General features: G+C 44.3%; 1 protein-coding gene across 1 annotated transcript in view; it reads left to right on the forward strand.

Moving 5' to 3' along the window:
• The first annotated feature begins 383 nt into the window (after positions 1 to 383).
• Positions 384 to 24,138, forward strand: part of CACNA1I (calcium voltage-gated channel subunit alpha1 I) — a 301,200-nt gene continuing 277,445 nt past the window's right edge. The window contains exon 1 of the mRNA XM_066634415.1: positions 384 to 670. Within this exon, the coding sequence (XP_066490512.1) occupies positions 384 to 670 (287 nt within the window). The remainder of the gene's footprint in view (positions 671 to 24,138) is intronic.

The raw sequence follows: 24,138 nt of genomic DNA on the forward strand, positions 1-24,138 counted from the left end.
CATCATCAATATGCCAGGGTAATATGGTATAATTATACCTAGATTGAGGTCTACCATGAGGTTTCTTGGCCATTGATATAGGTCATATGTAATCTGCATACAGTCACTGGAAGCACTTCAGCTTCCAGTGGTGTCTGTCCTGAGGTCTGTGGTACTGCTTCTTATCATTGTAAGTGTTTGTATTGAGCCAAAGTGAAGAAGAGGTTCTGAAAAATGCTCAATATGGCCTGGAACAAGGAGGACGTTGGTAAGCAACTCTGTTGATCCAACATTGCTTACCACCACAGTCAAAGCAAAAACAGTTACTGTCTGTATTTGGCGGTGCCTTGTGCTTCAGCAGTATCCTTTTTCCCCCTCCCCAGGAGTCCTCATTTTGTTCCAGTATGGCAGAACACAGCTCACAACCCACCTCTGCCTGGCATTCAGGGAATCCATCCGCTCACAACCCCACTCTGTGGCCTCTGGAGCATGTGGATCTTGGAATTAGTGAGCAGCCGACCCCTTTGGAGCAACCACCGCCATCCCCAGACCTGGGAGATGATGATGAGGACGATGTTGAGCCCCCACCGGATCCAGATGTGCCCTATCCTGATTTGGCCCCTGTGGTTTTCTTCTGCTTGAAACAGACCACCAGCCCCCGGAACTGGTGCATCAAGATGGTGTGCAACCCATATCCTTTGCAAAAGCTCAGGTTCTGCTTTCTAGCTTCTCCTTCCTCTCTCTGCCCTCCTTTGTCCTCCTGCCCTTGCAGAGCACCTGACAGGTAAGACACTGCGTTTCTTACATATTTAATGAATCACTTTGTTCCCTGCTTGCATTTAAACAGTGACTGGGCTGCTGCATTGTGTGATCAAAAGGAGCTGCTTGCAAAAGGGAGGACTTCAGAGAGAGCTCCTGTCGGTCGGAATCAGAAAATCAGAGATGAGGGGCAGTCAATTTAAAATGTATTTTCCTGTTGGTTTCCATGTTGGGCTCTTTGAAAGCTTAGAGCAGAGATGGTGGTAATATTCACCCATTTCTGGGAGAAATGGGCATGTAGATATTTTGTATATTTCCGTGCTACATTACAGTGGTAGATAAAAACTCTTTTCCACCATGTCCCAATGTAAATTCCACTTCATCTCTAGTCTAACAACCAAACTGGGGAAAAACATATAGGCATGTGTCTTGTGACTGAATATTTCCCCCCCTCCAGCTAATAGCAGTGTCAGGAGTGTGATTTGAATTGGGACCATGATGTGGGGGAAAGGGTTAACTCCCCCTCCCCTAGTACCATGGTCCTAATCCATCTTTATCCAGCAGCTATTTTTATCCAAAGAAAACAATGTTAGATGTTAGAAGATCCACTCATGTGAGGATCTCCAGCATCGCATGGTGCTAGTGAGCAATGGAAAACTAGTTACAGATCTCTAAGTACAGTAGGGTTTGTGAAGAGGACCGTGGGTGGATTGTGTTATTCTGTTGGCTTTCTACAGAGCTAAGATAGGATATGGAATCAGGTGAAATGCAAAGCAGATCTACTGCAGCAAGTCTTGCATTCATTTGAGCTTTATATTACACCACACACCATCAGTTTTTTGACAATCGACAAGGCACACTACACTGACAGCAGAGTCTCACATCCCGCAGTGGCCCTATTAACAAATGACCCTCTCCCAAACTCCCATGGTGCACCTGCGGACCATCCACGGCACACCAGTGTGCCATGGCACAGTGGTTGAAAATGGCTGGTCTAGATGGGACACATGCAAGGGCAGTAGTTTCTGGATCAGGACCAATATCAGCAGCTCAATTTATCTTGTGTCTGTCTTATGCAGTGTTTCCCAAACTGTGGGTTTGGAACCCATCAGTGGGTCGTGACCCAGTTTTTAGTGGTTCACGAAACTGACAGGGCTGATTAGGCTTTGTGCATCAAGGATTATACAAGCCGCTACTTGGGGGGGGGGAACACTTCTGCCCAATCACTATTATAGCCACACCCCTTGGCATTCATAAATTAGTCAGCTCTAGGTTCTCTAAAATGCTTGAGAACAACTGTTCTACTGTTTGAGAACCACTCCTTGAGAACCACTGTTCTAATCATAGAGATTAATTTTGAAACAGCTGCTGGTCTATTCAGCCTTGGCTTTTGGTGCATAGCTATATCACCTTTCTGAGACCAACAGCCACACTTCATGAACATTGCACCTGCACCAGCAAGAAACAACTGGGGAGCTTAATGTTCTTTAAGAGTTTTGGTTCTCCCTTTCCTGTCAAAAAGAGTTAACTCGCAATAGCTGACTAAAAGTCAGGGACCTTTTTTTTTTTCCTTCTGAGAAGCAAAAGCATTGGTAGGACTAGTCTGACAGAAGGCTTGGTTTCAGGTCTGCGATACCTGAATGTTTTACAGCCCAATCCTTAATTGGGCTTTATGACAGAGGAAGAGTAGTTCTACTGTCATCAGTGATCATATATAGTAGTTCTACTGTCATAAATGATGCATGTAGCACACCCGCTGGTGGCCATTCCGAAACTAAACAGTGGTGGCATTGGAGGCCTAACTGGGCAAAGAGGCAGTTTTTCAAGTGATGCTCCTCTTATATCTAGCAGGGGAAGAGTGACTGTCCCTCTTTAGCCCAGCACAGTGTTTTTCTTCTATTGGGTGTTGATGGCATTCTGCCTCTTTTTAGAAAGTGAGCCCTTTTGGGTCAGACAGCCATTTAGTTATATGAGTTTCATTATAAATTGCTTTGTAAACTTTTTTGTTGAAAAGTGGCATATAAATGTTTGTAGTAGTAATAACAAGGATATCAACATGTGAGGGAGTGCAGGTAAACCGGCGCGTGGGTGGTTGGTGGATGAATGGGGAAGTGTCTGGGTGGGAGTGTGAGCAGGAAGTGGAACAAGGTGGGAGATGGATCGCAGCAGCACTTGCATGTGCCAGGATCCTATCCCAGTTCCTTCCCCCATTCCAGCAAAATGGCTGGCACAGATCTGAAGAGGACCCATCAGGGCAGCAGAAGCTTGCCTTGGGATAAGGGAACAAAAGTTACTTTACCTCAAGGGGGCTTCTGGGACTGCCTCCCACCACAGAATTCATCACTTGTTCTATTGGTGCAGCTGCATTGGGGGGAGGTGGGGATTTAGTTAGGATTGGGCTCCTAGAACATATTTGCATTAGGGTTGCGGTCAACCACTTAAAGAATGTTTGGCTTATTGCCTGGAGAAAGGCAGTATAGAAATCTCCTAAATAATTTTTTAGTTGATTGATCTGCCTTTAAAACAGATTTCTAAAAGACTCGAGTATTATCTAAACCTTAATAATGTGATTTAAGACAGTGAAGGAAGTGTAAAAAAACATAGAATTTGAGAGTCTTGATCAGTGTGTGCATCTTTGCTATCTAAATATTATTCTGGTGAACTGCTGTGCGGTTGATCTATTGTCAAAGACAGATAATGGACTGTGCAACAGTGGTGGGTGGAGCAAGAGGGAAAGGAAGGAGACTGGAGAAGGATTGCTCTGTTGGTCTGGTTGTTGATGACTTCAGCCTCAGAAAGAGGCATCAATTGTGCATGTGAGAAAGGATGGATAACTCTGCCACTATTTGAAAGAAACAGGTTTCTTTAAAAGATTTTTCAGTCTCATTTTATAACCCCCCTCCCAAGAACGGATTCAAATTATCCCACTGCTTTCTTTCAGGTATTCATCTTTCTAGTTCTTGTGCATTTTTCTAGCCTCCACTTGTGAGTGCTGAGGAACATAACTGCTGCATGGAATTCATGATTGATGGATTCTTTGATGTTCATGTGCCTTGCTATTTCTTCTCTGTCCTGCATGGAGATGCGCACTCCCGTTTAGTACTCTCTCATGCAAGCCAGGGACAGATGTACTAGTCCACATGTTACCTTGGGCATCTTTGTACACTGCATGATCTTGCGCAATTCTCATGTGCTATATGCAATATGGGCAGACTTCAGGTTGATAGAACTTCTCAGGCTTAAAAATTAGATGCTCCTGTTATTCTTAAACCTAGTCAAAATTGGGTGATGGATCTTGAACCACAGAAACAATGGTATTTAGTGATTGGGGCACTAAATGAAGGAAAAAACCATTGGTGGTAGGCCAGAAAGTCTGACAAATATCAAAGAACAAATGACTAACAGACCAATTCTAAACTGCCTGGCACGCAGGGCTGCCACAGCACTGAAAATGGCTGCCACAGTATCATAAGTGCACTGGGCAGCCTTCCATTCGTCCCCTTCCCCCAGGTAAGGAAAGTAGACCCACAATGGGGCTGCTCAGTTCTGCAACAGCCCTCAGGTTGGTGCAGAATCAAAAGCCTCCATGTTCCACCCTCTGAGTTCTAAAGCTTATCTGGTTCTGCCTTCCTCCTGCCCCTTTCCCTCTCCCCAGTACACCTCCTCCCTGCCTCCCCCCACACACCCCACTTACCCCTCCACCACCTGACGATTTGGGTGACCGCCGAGCAGCAGAGTGCTGCCTTTCCACCAGCCCTGGTACGGTGCTGAGGGCTCACATGCTCTATTGCGGTGAGCCGGTGCTCACTGTTTAGCATTGGGCTCTGAGTCCGGAAAGAAAACAAGCCTAAAACCAAACATAGAGAATGAAAGCCAAACTAATCACAAAGCCAAACAGTAATTAGGAATTCAAAAGGAGCAAGTGAAGCCTACAGAGTTGCATTGTATTGATCACATTTAGATCCCCACTTTTCCCTGGAATTCTACATAGTGCAGAAAGCTTGTTCTGTTCTCACAGCAACTTTGGCTGCAATCCTGCACACTTACCTGGGAGTAAGCCCCACTGAGTACAGCAGGACTTACATCTGATCATGCATGCGTAGGATTGCCCTATTTGGGAGGTAGGTTAGACTGAGATGACCCAATGAGTTTTCTGAGTGAGTGGGGATTTGAACCCAGTTTTCCCCAATCTGTCCAGCGCCATTCCTTACACGGCACTGGCTTCCGATTTCAGGAGCATATTGCCAGTATCCTTGGATGGGAGGAGTACTATCTTGCATCGACATTCATAGCTGAAGAGTGTGTGATGTAGGCATACAATATAAATGCAGTATCCATAATCTCATCTGCCCACGGTGCCTTAATTGATCATTTGAGCATTGTGTGTACAGTATTCCCAAGGTTCCTTACAAATAAATCACACCTTTAAATCCTCATACCCTTTCTCCAACGTTTAGGGAGAGACAAGGAACACTTGTGTGTGTTTGTATGTGTGTGTTTCACCCACTTATTAGTTACAATTACACAAAGAAACTAAATGATCTGGCTTCACCATTGTTTTCTCAGATTCAGATATGTATTTAGCAGCGTGGGCTAAAAGAGCTGAATTGCAAATGCTGCACAAATATTTATTAGCAGATGTCTGTTTCTGTTGGACCGTTTTTAGGAAAGTATGGATTCTCACATTTGTAAACACTGCTTTGGCAAAATCTAGGTTTTTGGCTCAGTTTAATTTGTGAAAGATCAAAATTTTGGAATGAAGTGGGCCTGAGAAAATAAAATGCAAGAGTTTTCTTTGCATGTTTTTTTTTTTTTTTTAAATCAGCACTTAGGAAAAGTAACTGAGGTGGCAAATAGCAGCCATGTGTTTCTCCAGCCAAAAGAATATGCTGCTTCTCCTCAACTCGCCAAGTTATGACTGTCCATGAATGCTTTAGAGTAGTGGTTCTCACACATTTAGCACCGGGACCCACTTCTTAGAATGAGAATCTGTCAGGACCCATTGGAAGTGATATTATGACCAGAAGTGACATCATCAAGCAGGAAAAATTTTTACAATCCTAGGCTGCAATCCTATCCGCACTTACTTGGGAGTAAGCCCCATTGACTGTCATTGTTAAAAGCATATACATAGTAGCTTGTTAAAAGTACAGGTCTGTAACATTTCCCCAAATGCAGTCACCTACCATGGTAGCATAATCTATTAAAAATAAAATATTGAAATGAATGGGGACCCACCTGAAAATTGACTCGCGACCCACCTAGTGGGTCCCAACCCATAGTTTGAGAAACAGTTTAGAGAATCTTCATTTACTCTGCCTCACGAAGTCTTTGATGGATCTGCTCTGTGTTGACCTGGCTGCTTTGATGTCACTGAAAAACTTGTCAGCCCAGGTGCATCCTTGGGAGAGGCAGCTCTTTGTGTGTGTGTTGGGGGGATGACGACACGTGAGGCACTTTTAGAAATCTTACCATCCAAATTTGGAAGCTTATTTGCAATATGTATTAAACTAACTTTGTCTTAGGCAATATGCTGTGGGTGACACACCTTGTTGGTGGATCCATATCAGCTGAGTAGTCTTGGGACTTTTCTCCTGTAAGGGACAGAAAGCTGCCGATGTCTGGGATGACGAGACACAAAATCTTTAACCCACAGGAGTCTTGGTGTGTCTCGTAACCCCCAGTTTAAATTTATAGTCAGAGTGGCATAGGATGCTTTCATGTGTCACCTTCGCTTTCTGGCAACGCTGTGGCAAATTGCCTTGTTTGGTTTTGGTGCCATTCCCAATTTATGTATCGGAGTTGCTCAGATGCCCTTTTCATCTCCTCTGCTGTCAATGATGATCTCCCGTTCAGACCAGAAATAGGAAGCATAGTCAAAACAATGTAAAGCACAATGAGCTGAGACCCACACATACTGTATCTTCTGGTGATGTTATCACTATTTATGCAGCAGCATCAATATATGTGATACATTATTAATTTTATTTAAAAAAAAAAACTCTACCCCTCCTTTCTCCCTTTAGGGACTCAAGGTGGCTTACGATACATAATAAAAACAATCCATACAAAATATCATGATTAACAAACATTAAAATAAACCCAAGAGCATAAGTCACAAAACCTCTGCAACAGCCCCCTTTCAGAATGCAGCGATAGCCCATTCAGCACTGCTGCATCAGTGTGGGTGGGATATGAATAGGATTGGGCTGTAACAGCCCAGTCCTAAGCTTCCCTGGCACCCAGTGGTACAGCAGTGTCAAAGTGGCTGCTGCTATATCCTATGGGGCCAGGGAAGCTGCTGGAGGTCACCTCAGCGTAAGAGAACATTGGTTCCCTTACCCCTTGTCAAGCTCTGGTGTCCCTGATGGGTCTGCTTGGAGCTGCTCTAGCTTTTGAGTTGGCACGGAACTGAGAAGGCCCAGGATCTGTTGGCTGCCGCTGACTCTGCTCCCTTCTAGGTCCCAATTTGCCCTCCAGCCTTCTTTCCCTTTCCCCCCCGTTCCACTCCTTCCCCACCTCTCCCCACCTACCATCCACCTTCCCCCTGCCATCATTGCAGGTATACTTACTGCTCAGCAGTCCTCCTGAGCATTATGCCAATGCTGGTTGTCTCCCACCTGTGGGAAAGTGCCTTATGGCACTTTTGTGACACCCAGCACCTGTGTGCTGCATCTGAGAGCACAGCCCAGCACTGGGTAGCATAGGATTGGGTTACCCATGCTCTGCTCACCACAAAACACCCTCAAAAGCTTTGATTCCCCTCCCCACCCCGCACAGATGTTGCTTGGGCTTTCAACAAAAAGTGTTACTTTATCAAAAGAACAGTTTTTTCAATGCCAACACTGAATGAAAAGTCAGCTCCGCATTAAGCTGTACACAAAAGGTGGCCTCTCCAATCTGAACATTAGGATTTCATCCAGAGCAGGAATTGTCTTGGCAGAATTCCACATTGGCTTCCCTTGTTCTGTCTACCTAAAATTTTCCCCAGTCTTTCAATATCTGCCATATATGGATCCTGCTGCAATACTTTTCCTTACCAAAAGTGACTGTAAGTCATAAGAACATAAGAACAGCCCCACTGGATCAGGCCATAGGCCAATCTAGCCCAACTTCCTGTATCTCACAGCGGCCCACCAAATGCCCCAGGGAGCACACCAGATAACAAGAGACATCTTACACAATCTTACAAGATTAATCTTACAAGAGACACAGATAACAAGTCATCTGTGAATGAATCTGTTTCTTCCCGTGATAGATTTTAGATACAAAACTGCCTTTGGGGCAAGTTCTGCCTTTGGAAACTACTCATGTATAAGGTGTCAGTGGGCTCAAACCAGGGAATCTCGCTGTAGGGTCCAGTTCTACTCTGCACTGCTGGAACAGATTGCAGAGAGAGGGACTGACTGACCTGAACCTTCTGCTCTCCAGTGTTCCCTGCCTTTTGGAAGGAAGCGGACCTACAGCCACCCAACCCCAGATAAATCAGATGACCTGGGGAATAATTAATAATAATAATTAATAAATAGGTATTTATATACCACTTTTCTGGTCATTGGATTACTCCTCTGACTTTATTCAAGGCGGTTTACATAGGCAGGCGTTTCTAAATCCCTCAAGGGGATTTTTACAATCATAGAGGTTCTCTCTTTTAAGAACCAACAACATTTCAGAATGGATCTTCCTGGTTTGGTCTCACTTCTGGCCTCCAGTTCTCCAACGCAGACTGACAATCAGCTCCATCTCTCACATGGAGGGCAGCCAAGACGCTTCTTGCTCACAACAAGAGCAGGTGGAATCACTCAGCTGGGCTTGTCAGCTGCTTCAAGGTCTCGCCATTCTCAGCCGTTCAGGGAGCTGCCAGTCCTCGAACTGGCGACCCTCTGATGTTATCTTCGGGCTAACAGAGGCTCTACCCTCTAGACCAGACCTCCTGTCCACTGAGAGGAACCAACAGAGGCCCTGCTGGCCTTCTGTACATAATTCTTTTGGGCTTGGCTCCCCAGTCTGAGCAATTCTTTGGACTAACTCCATGGTCTCCCTTGCCTCACCCTGCTTTGCTTTGTCTGCCTGATGATGTATCTCAGTGTTATTCAAACTGTGCAGCGCGGCTTTTTAGGGTGGTGCCAGGAACTCAAAGGGGAGGCACGGGATGTCCTCTCGCAGCGATACAGTCACACCCCTGGGCAGAATACTAGCCCTTCTTCTGCCTGTCATCTGCACTTTTTTTTAAAGCAGAAGAAACGGGAGTTGCTCAGCTGTGAGCATGGCTGCTGCTGCCCCGCCCTCTTCCGAGCATGTTCGGCTTGCAGTCCTTAACCCTCGCTGATCCTTGTCTGGTTGGTTCCTAGTTCGTAGCCTGGGATCACTTCTCATCAAAGTGAAATCTCTCTTTTCAACCTCCTCCCTCTTCCACTCCCCCCTTTCAATCTCCAAACCTTCCCGCTTTCCTCCCCCTCCCCAAATAAAATGCTTCCTATTTTACCAGTCATCAGGACTCTTAAAGTTGCTTCCATGCAGTTGGCAAAGGGGGGGGGGGGAGAGAGAGAGAGAGAAGCACACACTTTACTTGGCCAGGAGCAGAAAAAGGGTACTGTTTTTAAAGTGATGTATTAATCTTGTTGTTTGACTAAAGAGGAAAGGCTGTATTTTTAAAGTGATGAATCTTGCTATTTGAAGGGAATACTTATCAGCCATTGATGAAGTGATTGCCAGCCCAATCACTTACCAGTGCACTTACCCAAGTCTCCTGCAACCTCCCTGGGGTGCGGGGAGCCTGGCGCGACTTCTGGCAGGGCTCCCCGCAGCAGGGAAAGTGGATGCGGAGCAAATGTTTAAAAGAGCAGCCGTCGCTTCCACATGCAAACATGAATCTGTGTTTTGAACACTTGGGTGCACCAGACTTTTTTCTTCCCCCCCCCCCAGAAGATACAAATATGAGATTTTAACAGCCATTTTGTTCCATCAAACGGCATAGATGCAAGCATCACACGCAAGCACACCCTGCAAGGCCCACAAAATGTGTTCCGAATGACTCCAGGGAAGGAAATGAATGTTGTTGTTGTTTTCTGGGTTCATTTCTAGGACAGTTTCCAGCAGGAGGTTTTGATAAAACGTTTGCAACTCAGAGGCCAAGCTGTAATCTGGTGGTAGCACACGAGGGAGTGAGGCATCACGTATTTGAGGGGAGTTATCATGCTTGTTAGCTGCTAGATACTGTCTGTGGAGTGCGTGCGGGTAATGTCTATGCGACTGAGTGAGAAGCAAATCAGCATCGATGCTGCTGTCTTCCTTGGGAAAGGATGCTGAAGTATGATTGTTGGAGCATCTCCCTTTCAAATCTTCAGCTTGCGAGTTTGCGAACTCTCTAAGAACATGGTATTAAAAACGGCAGATTGTTGCTGTGGAAACAACTTGTAAACACCCAATTCCTTCTGGAACCTCAACTTTGATGCTGAAGCTGGAGTGGAAGAAGCAAATTGTTTACCTTTGTGTTATTTTACATCCGAGGCTCTCTAAGCACAGCGGTGCTTTCAGCGAATTTAACCTCTCTTGCTTTCCTGATGGCTCACAAATCATGATGCTCTTCTAAGGGGAAGACTATGTCCATTGCTTATAGATTCTACTTTTATTCTGATTCAGAGCAGCAATAGATCACCCTGGCTGAAGCATCAACTATTTATTCACAGTTGCTGTTGTCCTGTTTCTCATTTAATTTTGGCGTTCAAAACTGTTTGTGGAAGTTTGCTTAACTTGGATGAGAAAGACTGAGGTGAGGAGAGGAGCAACAACTGTTTTTCAACCTTTGTCACCTATTAGCAACATGGGGGCTTTAATTGTCAGTGAAGGTGACTGGCCTTTTTGGCTGGCCTCATCTCCAGTCATTGTGGATGAATACAGGTCACCCCGTAATATGATGCAAAGTGAGTGGGAAAACTATACCGCACATTTGCAGCCAATCTAAAGTTCAGAGAAGCAGAGAGCGGTGAGATAAAGAAGACAAAATAAGTCTATATGTAGTAAATACTTTATATCATATGCACATCCAGTGTTTGCTTCACAAGACAGACAATGTGATTTATAACAGTGATTCAGGGCCTGTATGGCTTCCTAAGGATATGATGAGAGAGAGAGAGAGAGAGAGAGAGAGAGAGAGAGAGCTCAATCCTATGCATGTCTATTCACAAATCTCACTTCAGTGGCACTTACTCCCAGGTAAGTGCATATACAGGATTGTAGCTTGAGTGTAATTGGTATACTGACCATATACTGACTACAGGTCCCCAGGTGAACTCTCCCACCCATTTCATGAAGATGTTCCACAGAATGGGGACAAGCTGGAACCCTGTGGAATACCACAGTTCCATGGCTAAGGTGCAGAGAACAATACCACCTTCTGGGACATCCTCCTGAAAGGATCAGAATCACTGCAAAATCCTGGTCGGGCAGTCCAGAAATGCTATTGAAAACCGCAGAGAGGTCCAGGGGAACAAAGGCATACTTTCCCTCCAGCATAGAACTTTCACTGGCGTGACCAAGGCCAGCCCAGTCTAGAAACTTGGCTGGAAACTGGATTGGAATGAATCTAGATCACTCAGTTCCTGTGAGTTCAATGATTCCCGTGTATAATAGTCTCACTGGATTTTCTTTTTGTTCCAAGCACTTTCATTTATTGCAGTAACATCTTTAGCATCCTTTATGAAAATATCAAAACAGTAGCTGTTATTTTCTGGATACCATAGATAAAAACTTGAATAAAATGTTTCAGATATCTGCACCTTGTACTACAAAGAATAATGAAAAAATCAGTCAGTACAGTATTTTCCAAAGTGCAGTAGTGTTTTTGATTGGGAGGAAGGCGGCACTCAATAGTGTTAAACCTGTTCAGGCATTAGCCATGATTCAGAGACATCTGTGAACACAGAACTTCCATTGCTAACTGTGGCAGGTGGAGCACCATAGACGTAGAAAACTGTTTCTTTTTCTTTTCTGTAACCTGGCAGAGAAGAAGGTTTTCTTGTATGCATGGAACTCCCTTGTTGGCCCTTTAGCTGGTGCCAGTCTGAGGAGAGGAAGGGACCAGAGAGATTGCAAAAAAGGATGATAGAATCCGGCACATGCCGTCACCGCCACATCCACTCCGTCCTGCCGTCTCTCTGCCCCACATTCCTTCCCCACCTTGCCCTGTTTCACCCCATTCCCGCCGCTGCCTTACCTGCCCTGGTGAGTCCAGGTAGATTTGACAATAGATAGGGACAGCTGCTGCTTCTTGCAGCAGCACTTCCAAAATAGCTGCCGACAGAGTCCTGCACATTTACAACAGCGGAACTCAGCTCCACTGTCGTAAATGGCTGCACATGACAGCCCAATCCGGAATAGGTTTGGGCTGTCCATGACTGAAGCCTCTTTTTCCTAGCTCAGAAGTTCTAGTTTCTGGTCTTAAGGGGCCTGCAGCTAGGAGGGCAGTTGAAAATCTCAACAGACATAAATTAGTAGTAGGATCAGTGAATTCAATAGAACTGTGAATTTATTTACTCTCACACAGAGTGCAGCCTCATGCTTCAGGCCATCAGTAAAAAGCTGGGTATGTTCTGTGTCATATACTGAACAGTACAGGAGGGTAGGTAGATTGGTGGTAATACTGGTTCAGAAAGCAAATGTAAAGGTGAATTTTTGTGGATGGGTGGAGAAAAGGGACAGTTAAGTCCCCAGGGAGGAGGAAAGGATGGCACTACCTGCTTCTTTCTGTGTTATCAGGACCATGAGAGTTTGCAAGTAGGATCCTTCCTCTTTCATTAAAAGATTAAACTCCTATAACAAAATGAACACTAAAAACCCCATCTGGAGCATATTGTGTGCACTCACTGGAACATAATTTTGCCTCAAGAGAAGAAAGTTCCTTGATATGCATTAGGCAGAGTTTCTTTATTTTTTTAAATTTAGAACAAAAAATATCCTTCCCCTTTTATTTACCTCTTTCCAGTGTGCAAACAAGGGGTATTCTGGTAAAACTATCAGGGAAATTGAAAAATATTATTTTTAAAATATTAGACACATTGATTAGATTTTCCAAAGCTGAATGAATTAAAGATGCTTTTCTATCAAGCTGGCAAAGGGTTTATTAAAGGTTTCCAAACGCGTTATATTTTTTTCTGCCATGTTTTCCCAAATGCGTGAAAGACGATGGATGTGAGTTCTGTCAAAAAGGAGGGCTCTGTTGGCACTTCACTGAAATATTCTGACACCCCTCTAGAGGCCTTGAGCATTATTAGGAGACAGTGCTGTGAACACCTGTAGTGATTAGAGCTCCTGCAGAGAAGTACGATGAGAGGATAACTGTGGGACAGCCATCATTAGAAAGGGTATAGGTGCAAAACAGACACTTCACAGAAAAACAAACCTTTCCCTGGGTTTCCCTTCTTCTGTGCTGGTGCAATCCAGCACGAGTAGGTAGGCTCTACTGGAATCAAGTTTTTAGAAAGTTAAATAAGTTATGGGCAAAACCCTCATAATCCTGGTTGTTTACTGAAACGATATTTTCTTACAAGTATCAGATGCTAGTTCTTTTTTTCTTTTTTCCTCCTCCAGATTTCTTGGGAGATTTCTTGGGGGAAAGAAATCTTTCTTCTCCATTTTTCCTTTCCCGTATGCCTTTAACACTTCTGCAATTTTTATGTCCACCTGCAGGGCAGGGGGGTTGCAGACACATTTGTGCGCATGAGTGTGTGAGAGAAGGAATAGTTTTGCACAGCTTAACTGTGCTTGCTATCTTTGGTGATTGAAAAGGAATCATGCCTAAGATCAGCTTTGATCAAGGGCCACACTTAGATGTGATATTAATCAAATATAATTAATCCTTATGTACTCATTTTGTTAAGTGCAAATAGTAGCTACCTGGGGGAGAAGCAGAATCAGGTCCATGTCTAGGAGGAGGGTACTTATCGTTTATCCCAAACTGCAGTCCTGACAAAAAAAGCCCCCTTCCTCCATGGCTGTTTTTTGCCCTGTTTGGGGGTGGGGGGTGGGGAGGAAGCTGCCATTGGTGCCAGTGGCAATTCCCCTTCCAGATGAAGTATTCGTTGCAAAAGTGGTAGTGGGGGATTTTCATTGGGATTGCAGCATAGGGGTAAATTTTTAAAAACCTGCCTCACTCATCTTGATGCCAGTCATGAGGAGCCCCTGTGGCTTCCACACACAGTTTAAAAAATAAGATGAATGACACATTGAATTTTACATCTACTTTGGCTGTAAAGCTGTGTTCCACTTGAGTGGAGGACAGCTTGTAGTGCAGGTTCTCATAGTGCAGTGCAGGCTCCAGTTTATCTGCCCTTTATCTCCCAGATCACCTCTATAGCTGGCATGTCAGTGCTTCAGCTCTCCTAGGTGTTCTCTTTGAACCAAAACCCTCCCCTTTGAGTATCCAGCAGTCAGCACTTACCCTGGTGCTTGCAGGAGGCTCTGCTTCTACTCAGCAACCTGGAGGTGGTGCCCTGGGGAGGGGAGAGGGCCAGGTGTGGGAGGGCCGCTCTTTAAAGTGAACACCAGCAGAGTTGGCCCACAATCCAGCCCAGCAGGTATGGAGGTGACCTGCTGGAAAAGGGGAGGTTAAACTGGATCCGCATGAAGAGTTGCATTACACCATGCTCTGTGTTCATGCCAGGCACTGGATAGCACCCTCAGGTTTGCACAAAATACTCTGTACAACAGTTGTGAACCTGGGAAGCCACCAAGCTTAGCACATGCAATTGAAACTTGTTTACTAAAGCGCTATGTATAACCATAGTTTTTATATACAAACTATAGGTTAAATCGTATGCAAATCAATGTAGGACTAGAGGCTCAATACAGCCTACAAAATAAAGAGTGACCAATTTATATAAATGTAATGACAGACAGAATCTGCCAACTGGCATTGACAAAGTGCCAAGAGAAGGTATCAGTTACAGATATCTATGGGCATCCAGTAATCCTCCTGTTTCTATAGAGTTACTTCCTCAGCTCTCTCTTCTCTGGTCACTGCATTTTCAACAACACAAATTAAAACTCAATCCCCTGGGTATGAAAGCAACAGTAGTTTTTAGTTGGAGAACCTCCAGCCGGCTTGTGTACAAGTTCCTCCTGTGCTGGCTGTGCAATACTCCTGCTTATCATAAGGATGAATTCTGCTGTATTCTTTAATCATTTATGATTAAAAAATAAATTTGAAGGATGCTGTTTTAAAATTGTGATGTCTATCTATAAAAGTGATCTCAGAATTGCCGTTCTGGAGTGCGTGTGTGCCTGGTTTGTGTGTTTGTATACTTCCTTTTGAGACACCCCTGTGGCTGATACAAATAAACTTGACCTGATGCATTAGTGCAGGGGCTACATGACCTTCACAACCCCATCTTTTCTGTTTTTCTCTAGGTCAAAGCCCATCCTTTCAAACAGCATCTGGAAGATTACTGAAAGACAGGAAGGAGTTTTGAACAACCCACAATGCTTACAAATAGCAGCTTTTGTGGTTCAGGAGAGGGTTGTTGCTGTATTACCTGGTGGTAATTATGACACTGGAAGTCTACTGAGCTTTGTGTTGGAACAGTTCCAATTCCAGTGAACAAATTCTTTTTTGCAAACTGGGTATACTGGAACAGCCACATCTAGCATGCATGCCTTAAGTGGCACACATTAAGTGGCTTCACAATAGGAAGTCACAAAGACTTTATTGAGTAGAACTGTAGTTTACATACCTTATTATTTAATCTTTTATTATTATAATTTATTATTATTAATAAGATAATAAACTTATTATTTAATCACCATTCAGAGCACGATACCATAGTCTTTCGAGACTGAAGGTTGCCAACAACAATATTTAATCTTTGTTCCAATGCCAGCTGCAGGTTCACCACCTTCATGCACATCATCTCTGGTTGATGGGATAGTGACCTGTCTAGATCCTGCAACTCACTTGAATGTCTCATGGAAATCACTTGGTTAGAAAACAGGATGGTTCACTTGAGGGTGAATTATAGAGGAAGCTGGGGGGGGGGGATGGAGCAATACAGGAGAAAAGTAATCAAGAATGGAAAAGGAGAAAGGAGAAGTTCAATAACAGGGCTTTGTTGAACTCCCAACTGCTGTGAATGGAAGGTTGGAGGGATTTTAGGGATTGGAGATAAAGGGATTGAAGATAAAGCAGTGAGGTTTGAGAAGGATGTTTTAAATTAGTGGAAGTGATTCTTTGGAAAGGGGCATTTTGATTTTTTTTGGTTAAAAAACAAAACTAGTTGTAAATCCATTCTGAGTCCCCAGTCATGTCAACAAATCCTTGCGATTGATGTTATCAGAGGCAGGGATAGATCTACAGAATCAGCATGCACCCTTGACTGTATCCATGAGCGTGATTGACTGATCGAACAAGGAACTGAGACAAGGCGCAATAATATTTTGTGCTAAATGCAGTTATTTCAGAGAGCTCATCTCTGCAGAAGGGCAATCAAGAAGCAGGGTTATTTTTCCAGACAATTGTTACATTTATAGCACATGGCCTTTGAGAAAAGGAGGCCCTAGTCTGCTTCAGAGCAAAATCAGACAGCCACAGTGGCTATGCTTCATCCACTCAAATTTACGCAGACTTTGACACACTTGAGCTGCTTCTCTCATTCTGCTTTTTTTTTTCTGGGGATGTTACTGCTTTGTATAAGTCAACATCTTTCCCCAGATTTGTGAAGCAGAGAAACTGACTTTTGCACACTTCCTGTGTGGAGATGGGTGGGAGTACTTTTGTTGAAGTATTGAGAAGTTGGTTACAACAGTTGTCCTGTTTCTCTGTGAAGATGGATTCTGGAAGACAAACTACCCTTTAAAGATGAAGCAGGACTTCTACAAGCAGGACTTGAAAGTTAAAGTCTTTGCCTAGCTGTTGCTAGTAGTGCTTTTGTAACTTCCTTGTAGGATTGTCCTGCTGTCATGTCTTTTGGCATTGCAGTGGTGTAGCAACATTCTCATTCTCATCTGGAACATGTCCTCTTTCTTTTCCTCACACCCTTTGGGAATTACATCAGTCAATGAAGGTTAGGCAAAGTAGGGAACTATTTTAAGCCTGGAAGGAGGGAATGCAATGCCATAATCTGGGCTGCCATCTGGCCTGGCAGACAGTGGTGCCATTTGCATTTATGCAGAAAGGAATGGTCTGGAGTTTTTCTTCATCCGTGAAATGGTGAGGTCTCCAGTGGTTCCCAAACTGTGGGTTGCAAACTGATTTTTGGTGGGTCGCCAAAGGGTGATGGAAAGGTCAGATAACTAATTGCCTCAAGCCCTGAGGCTATTCAAAAATCAGATAGCTGCTGATTAACCTGCAGAACACTCAGCTCCTGCAATTTGCAAGACAGCTGCTAACTGTCTTGCAAGGAGCTGAGCTCCTGCAGTTTGCAAGCAGGTATAAGTTTTGTGAGATAAATGTAAGTAGGTAAATTAGTAAATAAATAAAATATTTCTTTCTAGATCTCCCTTTTTTAAAGTTTGGTAAACCTAGATGGGTCTTGATGGAGTGCCATTTTAAAAAGTGGGTCCTGGTGCTAAAATGTTTGGGAACCACTGCTCTAGTTCTCAATTTCTCTCTCTCTGTTTCTTCCTGGTTTCTCCCCGTGCGTCTCTTGTTTCCTAGAGCTGGCTCGGACTGTTGTGATGAGTACATGGGTTGAGTGGATCTGAGTAGTCCATGAGGCCAAGCACTCACTTGACTCCACAACATGGAACTCGATTCACATCTACCACCTTGGTGCAGAATTGCTGAATGTAGGTTGAATGAGGGCCTAGTCTTTATACTTTTTCAGTGTGTTGTGGCAGTGGGAATGTGTGGCAGGTGCCACGTTTCTCTAAAGTTGCCTGTCTGGGTGCCACTGTTATATGCTAATCAGCTTGGGTCAACATTTGACATGCAAATGTATCTTCTGCTTCATGTGCCAAAAGTTGATCAGGTCAAAACTCAGCATATGGCAGCAACCACCCTGGCACAGTTTGATGTTACTGAATTTGGCATGGGCTGATCATGAGGATAGAGCCTCATAGTATGGTAAATGGGAATGTAGATCTGCAAGTGTGGAAGTGATCACGTGGCCACTGAAGCCTGTATCTGACTATGCTTTGATTCAGTTTATTTAAGTTGGTTGTGTGAATGATGGTCCAATCCTACCTAACTCCTCACATGGTGATGCAGTGGTGGTATCCCACAGGGGTGTTTTGGCTGCCGGAGGTCTCTTTGGGGTAAAGGGACATTTGGTCCCCTTGCCCCAGGGTAAGCCCTAGCAGCCGCCATGGGTCAACTCAGACTTGCGCCAGCTCTACAGCTGGCACAAGTCTGAGTTGATACATGCAGGTGGATCAGGCCCTAGAAGAGGGTTTGTATCTGGCATGGACCACTGCTGCTGAACTCACCACCTCCCGGGCCCAATCCGTCCACCCCCCCAACCTATTTCCTCCCCGTTCTGCTCTTCCCCCACTCAGTTCCATCCATATACCGAGGAGGTCCGGTGGGTCTTCTGAGGTCCGCTGGCATTTGCAGGAAGGTGCCAACCTTCCCTCTGGTGCACCTGAACTTGTGCTGGTGTCCAGCGCTTTATGGCTGTTTTTCAGTAGCCAGTACTAGTGGAATGCACATTCCACCAGCACAGCAGCAGGATAGGATCAAGTTTTAAGCCACATAAGATCAGTCAAACTTTCAGTTAAGCATTTTCCTCTTCGGTGAAGATTTTAACTGCATGAAGCATTTTGCACTTCTCATATATAATCCTCCCCCTTCTTTTATCTTATCACAATTCCATGGTCATTTGCCCCTTGCCTGATTTTCATTCCTTTTTTTCCAATTCCCTTCTTTGACTCTTTCTTTCTGAACTTCCCTCCTGCTGTTTATCTCATTCTCAGTGCAAGCCCCCTATGGGGCAAGTTCATAGGCTGATAGAAAGATAGGCTATCGAGATTTCTTTACGTGCTTTATCACAAAAACAATCCCCAAGGAGTGTTGTTCATAAGCAGAAGGATGTGTGCAGGGAGATTTTCAGCAAGATTTTAACAAGTGATACGACTCACTTCCACAAATGCAAGAAAGAAATGTTCAGAAATATACAGAAGTGTAAGTGCCAGAGTAGCATTGCTTATTTTGCAGGGAGCCTGAGAATGGAAAAAAGGGCATCTGGGATGGTGGTGGTACAGAAGACTGGTCAGCTAGTCTGCAAAGGCCTCCTGGATACTATCACGGCTTATTTGAATTCAGAGCCTATAAATTGAATCTGAATATATAGCAAGGCCGTTCATGTAAGCCAGAGCCTCACCTAGAAAATGTGTGGCAGGTGAGACATGCAATCTATGACTAAGGTGGTGATGAAACACCAAGTCTCACCAGTCTAAATAGGACAAGGATTTTGAAAGACAAGGTGCTGGATTTACAGAAGATGGAGGGGGTAAGTGTTAAGGCAGCAATTTTCAACCTGTTTTATGCCATGGCACACTGACAAGGTACTAAAATTGTCGAGGCACACCATCCATTTTTTTGACAATTGGCAAGGCACACAGTGCTGCTGGTGGGAGGTTCATATCCACCAACAGCCCTACTAATAAATGACCCTCCCCCAAAGTCCCGTGGCACACCTGCAGACCATTCTTGTCACTCCAATGTTCTGCGGCACACAGGTTGAAAATCAGTGTGGGCCCAATTCTATCCAACATTCCAGCACTGATGCAGCCATGCCAATAGGATGTGCACTGCATTGTTTGGTGGGGGGAGTAGTCACAGAGGCCTCTTCAAGGTAAGGGAACATTTTTTCTCTTGCTTTGGGGCTGAACTGCAGCTGTTTCAGTGCTAGAAAGTTGGATAGGATTGGGCCCAGTGTTAAGTGAAGTGGCCATAGCTCCATAGTAGAACTTATCTCTGGCAATCCACAGATCTGGGAAAGACCCCTGTCTGAAACAGTGGAGAGCTACTGCCAGTCATTGTAAACAATGATGGACCAACCTTGATTGACCAATGGCCTATCCTGTATAAGTCAGCTTTGTATGTTCTAAGTTTGAACATACAAACTGTCTAGTTGCACAGGAAAGTGTTAACAGACAAATTTATGTTACTTACGGTGAGAGTGATCAGTCACAACTGGGCATTTCACAGGCCAATCTATTAGAAGGTTGCTAATCTTCAATGGTGTAATTATGGAAGTGTGGGTCGTGCAGGCCACACCGTGTCACTCTCAGAAGTGATGACACCACACCACTTCAGTCTCCATTTGGCAATCTTCGGCTTACTCCAGGCCCAGCCACCTTGTGCTCTCGCTGACAATTTTGCTTTCACCACTGACTGGTGAGAACATTAAGTGGTATAGCTAAGGCATCTGGCACCTGGGGACACAAAAATTTTTAATATCCCCCCCCCCAAATTTTTTTACCACCCCCATACAACTGAGACGCTTCTGAGGCACTGGCTACCACACCTTGAGAGGGTGTCTTAGAGGCCTCCTTTTCAGTGAAAATCAGAATTGCCTTTTGGAGACCTCTAAGACACCCCTTCAAGACATGGTACCTGTGGCAATGTACCCCCAAACCCCCTTAGCTACACCACTGAGCCCAGAGTGGGCCGAAGATAGCTGAATGAGGGCACTTTTTGCATTTAAAGCAATGCAATATCTCTGAAGGACAGGGGCGATGTAATTTTGTCATTACATCACACCCCCTTTCCAGAACCGAGCTTCTGCAGGTAAGCACTGCACCAGATGGCATCCACCCCAGGGACGCCTCAGTTAGTCTTCCTTACTGCCTCAGGGGGGGGGGGCCTGGCTGGCTCTGTGGTTGAGCCTCACATTCTGTGACAAGGACTAAGACAAGCAAGGAAGAAGATTCAAGGTGGTAGAAAGGAAGTGAGCAAGATCAAAGGAGACAGAAAGATGGCATTTATTTTCCTATCCTGCTCTTATCAGACTAGGTAGTAATTATTTTTAAATACCCCAGTAAGGGTATATTTAAAATACAGGCACAAATATTTAATTAACATATCCTGTGAAACTAAAATAAAAACAGTCTGGAAACTGCCTAGTCAGGTAATTCCTGGGAAGCAGCCACTAAGACAGTGAGTGCATCCTTATGCAATGACATGCCATGGTTTGAGGAGAACGAACAGGCCTGAGCCTTGGGCTCTCATGCTCACCTCTCCCTCTGAATACACGGAGAGGAAATTAGAAACTTATGTTGCTCATTACCACTAAACTAGACTCAGCAAACTATGGTTTGCATGAACCAGGACCAAAGTATTGATTGGAGTCCTGGTTTGGGCAAACCATAGTTTGTCAACTTTAGACAAAATGGCAAACGATAAGTTTGCTGCAAGCTAGCACTGGTAGTTTGTCTTCTCATCTTACGTGTTGGGGAAGGAAAGGATGTGAGCCCAGAGATTGAGGTTGCTGATACTTGTGATACTACACATGAATGCAACCACGAGGTCTATGTTGCAATGTTCTCAGAGTGACAAAACAGTTTATCGAGATTATGAGAGAATGTGAAATTCACTTAGGGGGGTGTTAAGTGGTTTGCACAGACTCTAAAACAGGGGTGCAAGGCCTGTGGGCCAAATGTGGCCCCTAGAAGCAATATATCTGGCACTCATCATAATTGGGCTCTCCCAGCTTGATAATTGGGCTCTCATATCTTGAAAATATGAATAAGATTTGCATATTTTCTCATCTAATGAGCTAATGAGTTCCTAAGTGAGAAGAAGTGCTTATTTCTGGTCATCATCTGCTTAATGGTGTTACTTTCTGCTTAATGATTAGTGACTTCCAGCCCTCAGCAGGTACAGTGATTGCCAACTTCAGCTCTATGTGTGAAACGAGTTTGACATCCCTGCTCTAACACATTCCTTGTCTTCTTTGCTCATTCAGCTTACCTCTGGATATCCTCCTTTCAGAAAGACAATATTTCTTAGTTTGTATTCTTCCTGGTTGCACATGGGACTATAAAATAGTCAGATGCACCAGTACATCAAGTATTTTATCCTAGAAATTTCAAGTAATCATGAGAAATAAAAAGAGGACGAGAGCATTGAATTACTAGTATAGTTACAGCAGCATTGAATTTGTCTCCTTGTGCAAAGCTTAGAGAAAAAAGAAAAACAGAGTGCACATTGTAAAACATTAACCTCCTTATTTAAACAGGCTGGCAGCTCATAACAAACAGCAGCTGTTCACTTTCAAGCTTGGAAGAGGCAAGGGAGTTCAGTATGCCAAAATGGGGAGAAGCACTTTCTTTATAAATATATATAAAATAGTGAGGTGATCTATCAGGCCTGAAGTCCCAAATTCCTTCTTTTCCTGCCTTTAGTTTTGTACAAATGGACTTGAAAATGGTTAATTTTTACTTTGCAGCAGAAATAAAGAAGAGGGCCTGTGCCCCCCAAATCATGACCAAGCAGTAAATGATGACACCCTGCTCCCCAGCCCACTCACGGAAAGAATGGAGGACTTGAATGCAGTTGTGATGTTTCACCTGAAAATGATTTCATTAGCTTTACAAAAAAGGTACCACAGATCGTTTCCATTTACTACCCTGCTGGGAAGCATTGACATCAATAATTAAAGCCAAAATGCACTTGTTAATAAATGAACAAAGGACACACTGCCGTACATGATCCCCACGTTTTCATGTCATTGTCTATGTTCACTCGTTGCTAATTTGCAAAACACTTTTTCTCATAATGGGACTTGAGGGGGGGTGTGAGACAGAGGGGGGGAGAAGGAGAGCGAGAGAGCAAGCAGTGTAGCAGTGGTAGAGGAGGCTGGATTTTGAGCTAACAAGAGTTGTAGTTAATGTTTTTCACAGCGATTGGCTGTCTTACAACAGCTCTTTAATGCTGGGTATCTGGTGATGGAAAAAAGTAAGATTACATGGGCATGCTGGAATGTTTCTTGAGGTGCGTGATGGTTGGGAAATGTGTTTCCTTGTAGCTCTGTGACTATAGCATAAGAGTACAAGAGAAATGTAATTGCCTTGAAGGGGCTTTTGAAAGCTTAGCTGAAACTTTATTCTTGTTCCTTTGCTGGGATTTAGCTAAAGTGACTGAAGAGCAGCTCTAAGAAACATTTTTGTTGTCATTTTGGGAGAACAAATATGAAAATGCACCAAAATATATACTGCCTGGCTCTGAGAGCCGTATTGCCAAACGGGAGTCACGGTGATATCACAAACTGCCTGAAGTCAAGGATATTGCCAACGTTTCATAATGAAGGTTGAAATTAATTAGAGCATGATTGCAGTTGTCTACATGGCCAATTTTTCCTTTCTCCGCCCCTTTTGCCAGATGGCATTTGGTGGAGGGATGTGGTTTTCAGACCCCAGTTAAACCCCCAGTTCTTGGTTTGGAAGAATACAAGGTGTGTTTGCACCAACAGCCCTTTTAAAACGTGCTCCTTCCCAGTCAGTCTCGCTTTGACCTGTTAGGCCTCTGTGCTTCTTTGTGCAGTTTATATCCCAAAGATAAGCACAAGGCTAACTTGAAAATGAGTTACTGCATGCAGTGATTCCCAGCCTGGGGTATGTGTACCCCCAGGGGTACTTGTCAGGACCTTTAGGGGTACTTGAAAAAGATTTGAATAATGGCAGAAAAAGGCAGGTCTGTATTAGAATGCCTTGCAGGGCTGGCATTAGAATCCCGTGTGGGACTAACATTAGGGGTACAATTTATAGAAATGGGTTGCTAAGGGGTACACAAGTGAAAAAATATTGGGAACCACTGACTGCACATGCAGTATGATGACACTGCTGGTCTTACGAGTGGTGCTGAAAGTGAAGGTCAACTGAGCAGTCAATCAGTTTCAGCAACCTTTAATGGCATAGCAACTGAGCAGTCACTGTAGGACACAGGTGCTGTTGATGGTCGTGTCTTCAGCCTAGCATGTAGGTGAATGTAGGAAGGAAGCAGGGTTTGAGCAAGCACTTGAAGACTTGTTTAAAACTGTAGACTAGTGCTTCTCTAATTGCAGTCTGTGGTCTGCAAGCCATCAGCTGCTGATCCACAGTATAGCTCCTGTACAGTTTCTGGTTTCTTGAGAGAGAGGAGCCATGAAGTATCCAGAGGCTTGTGGGACGCTCACCAGGCCTCACAAAAGGCTGTGAGACAGCGAGAGCGAACAGCTGAGAGCTGACTTTGTTTAAAGGGTCTCTGGCTCATTGGACAACAACAAAAAAAGCCCTGGTCCACCACAGCAGATACTTTGAGAAGCACTGTTCTAATCTAGACCAATCATCCAGCTAGGCGTATGTAGGAAGGTGGATTTTAGGACTAAGACCAGCAACAGAAGCTGGAATCCTGTACATAGTTGCCTGGAAGTAAGTCCCATTGAACTCAATGAGACTTAGGGCCCAATCCTATGGGCACCTTCCACT

Source organism: Tiliqua scincoides, chromosome 7 (assembly GCF_035046505.1).
Source record: "Tiliqua scincoides isolate rTilSci1 chromosome 7, rTilSci1.hap2, whole genome shotgun sequence".
NCBI lineage: Eukaryota > Metazoa > Chordata > Lepidosauria > Squamata > Scincidae > Tiliqua > Tiliqua scincoides.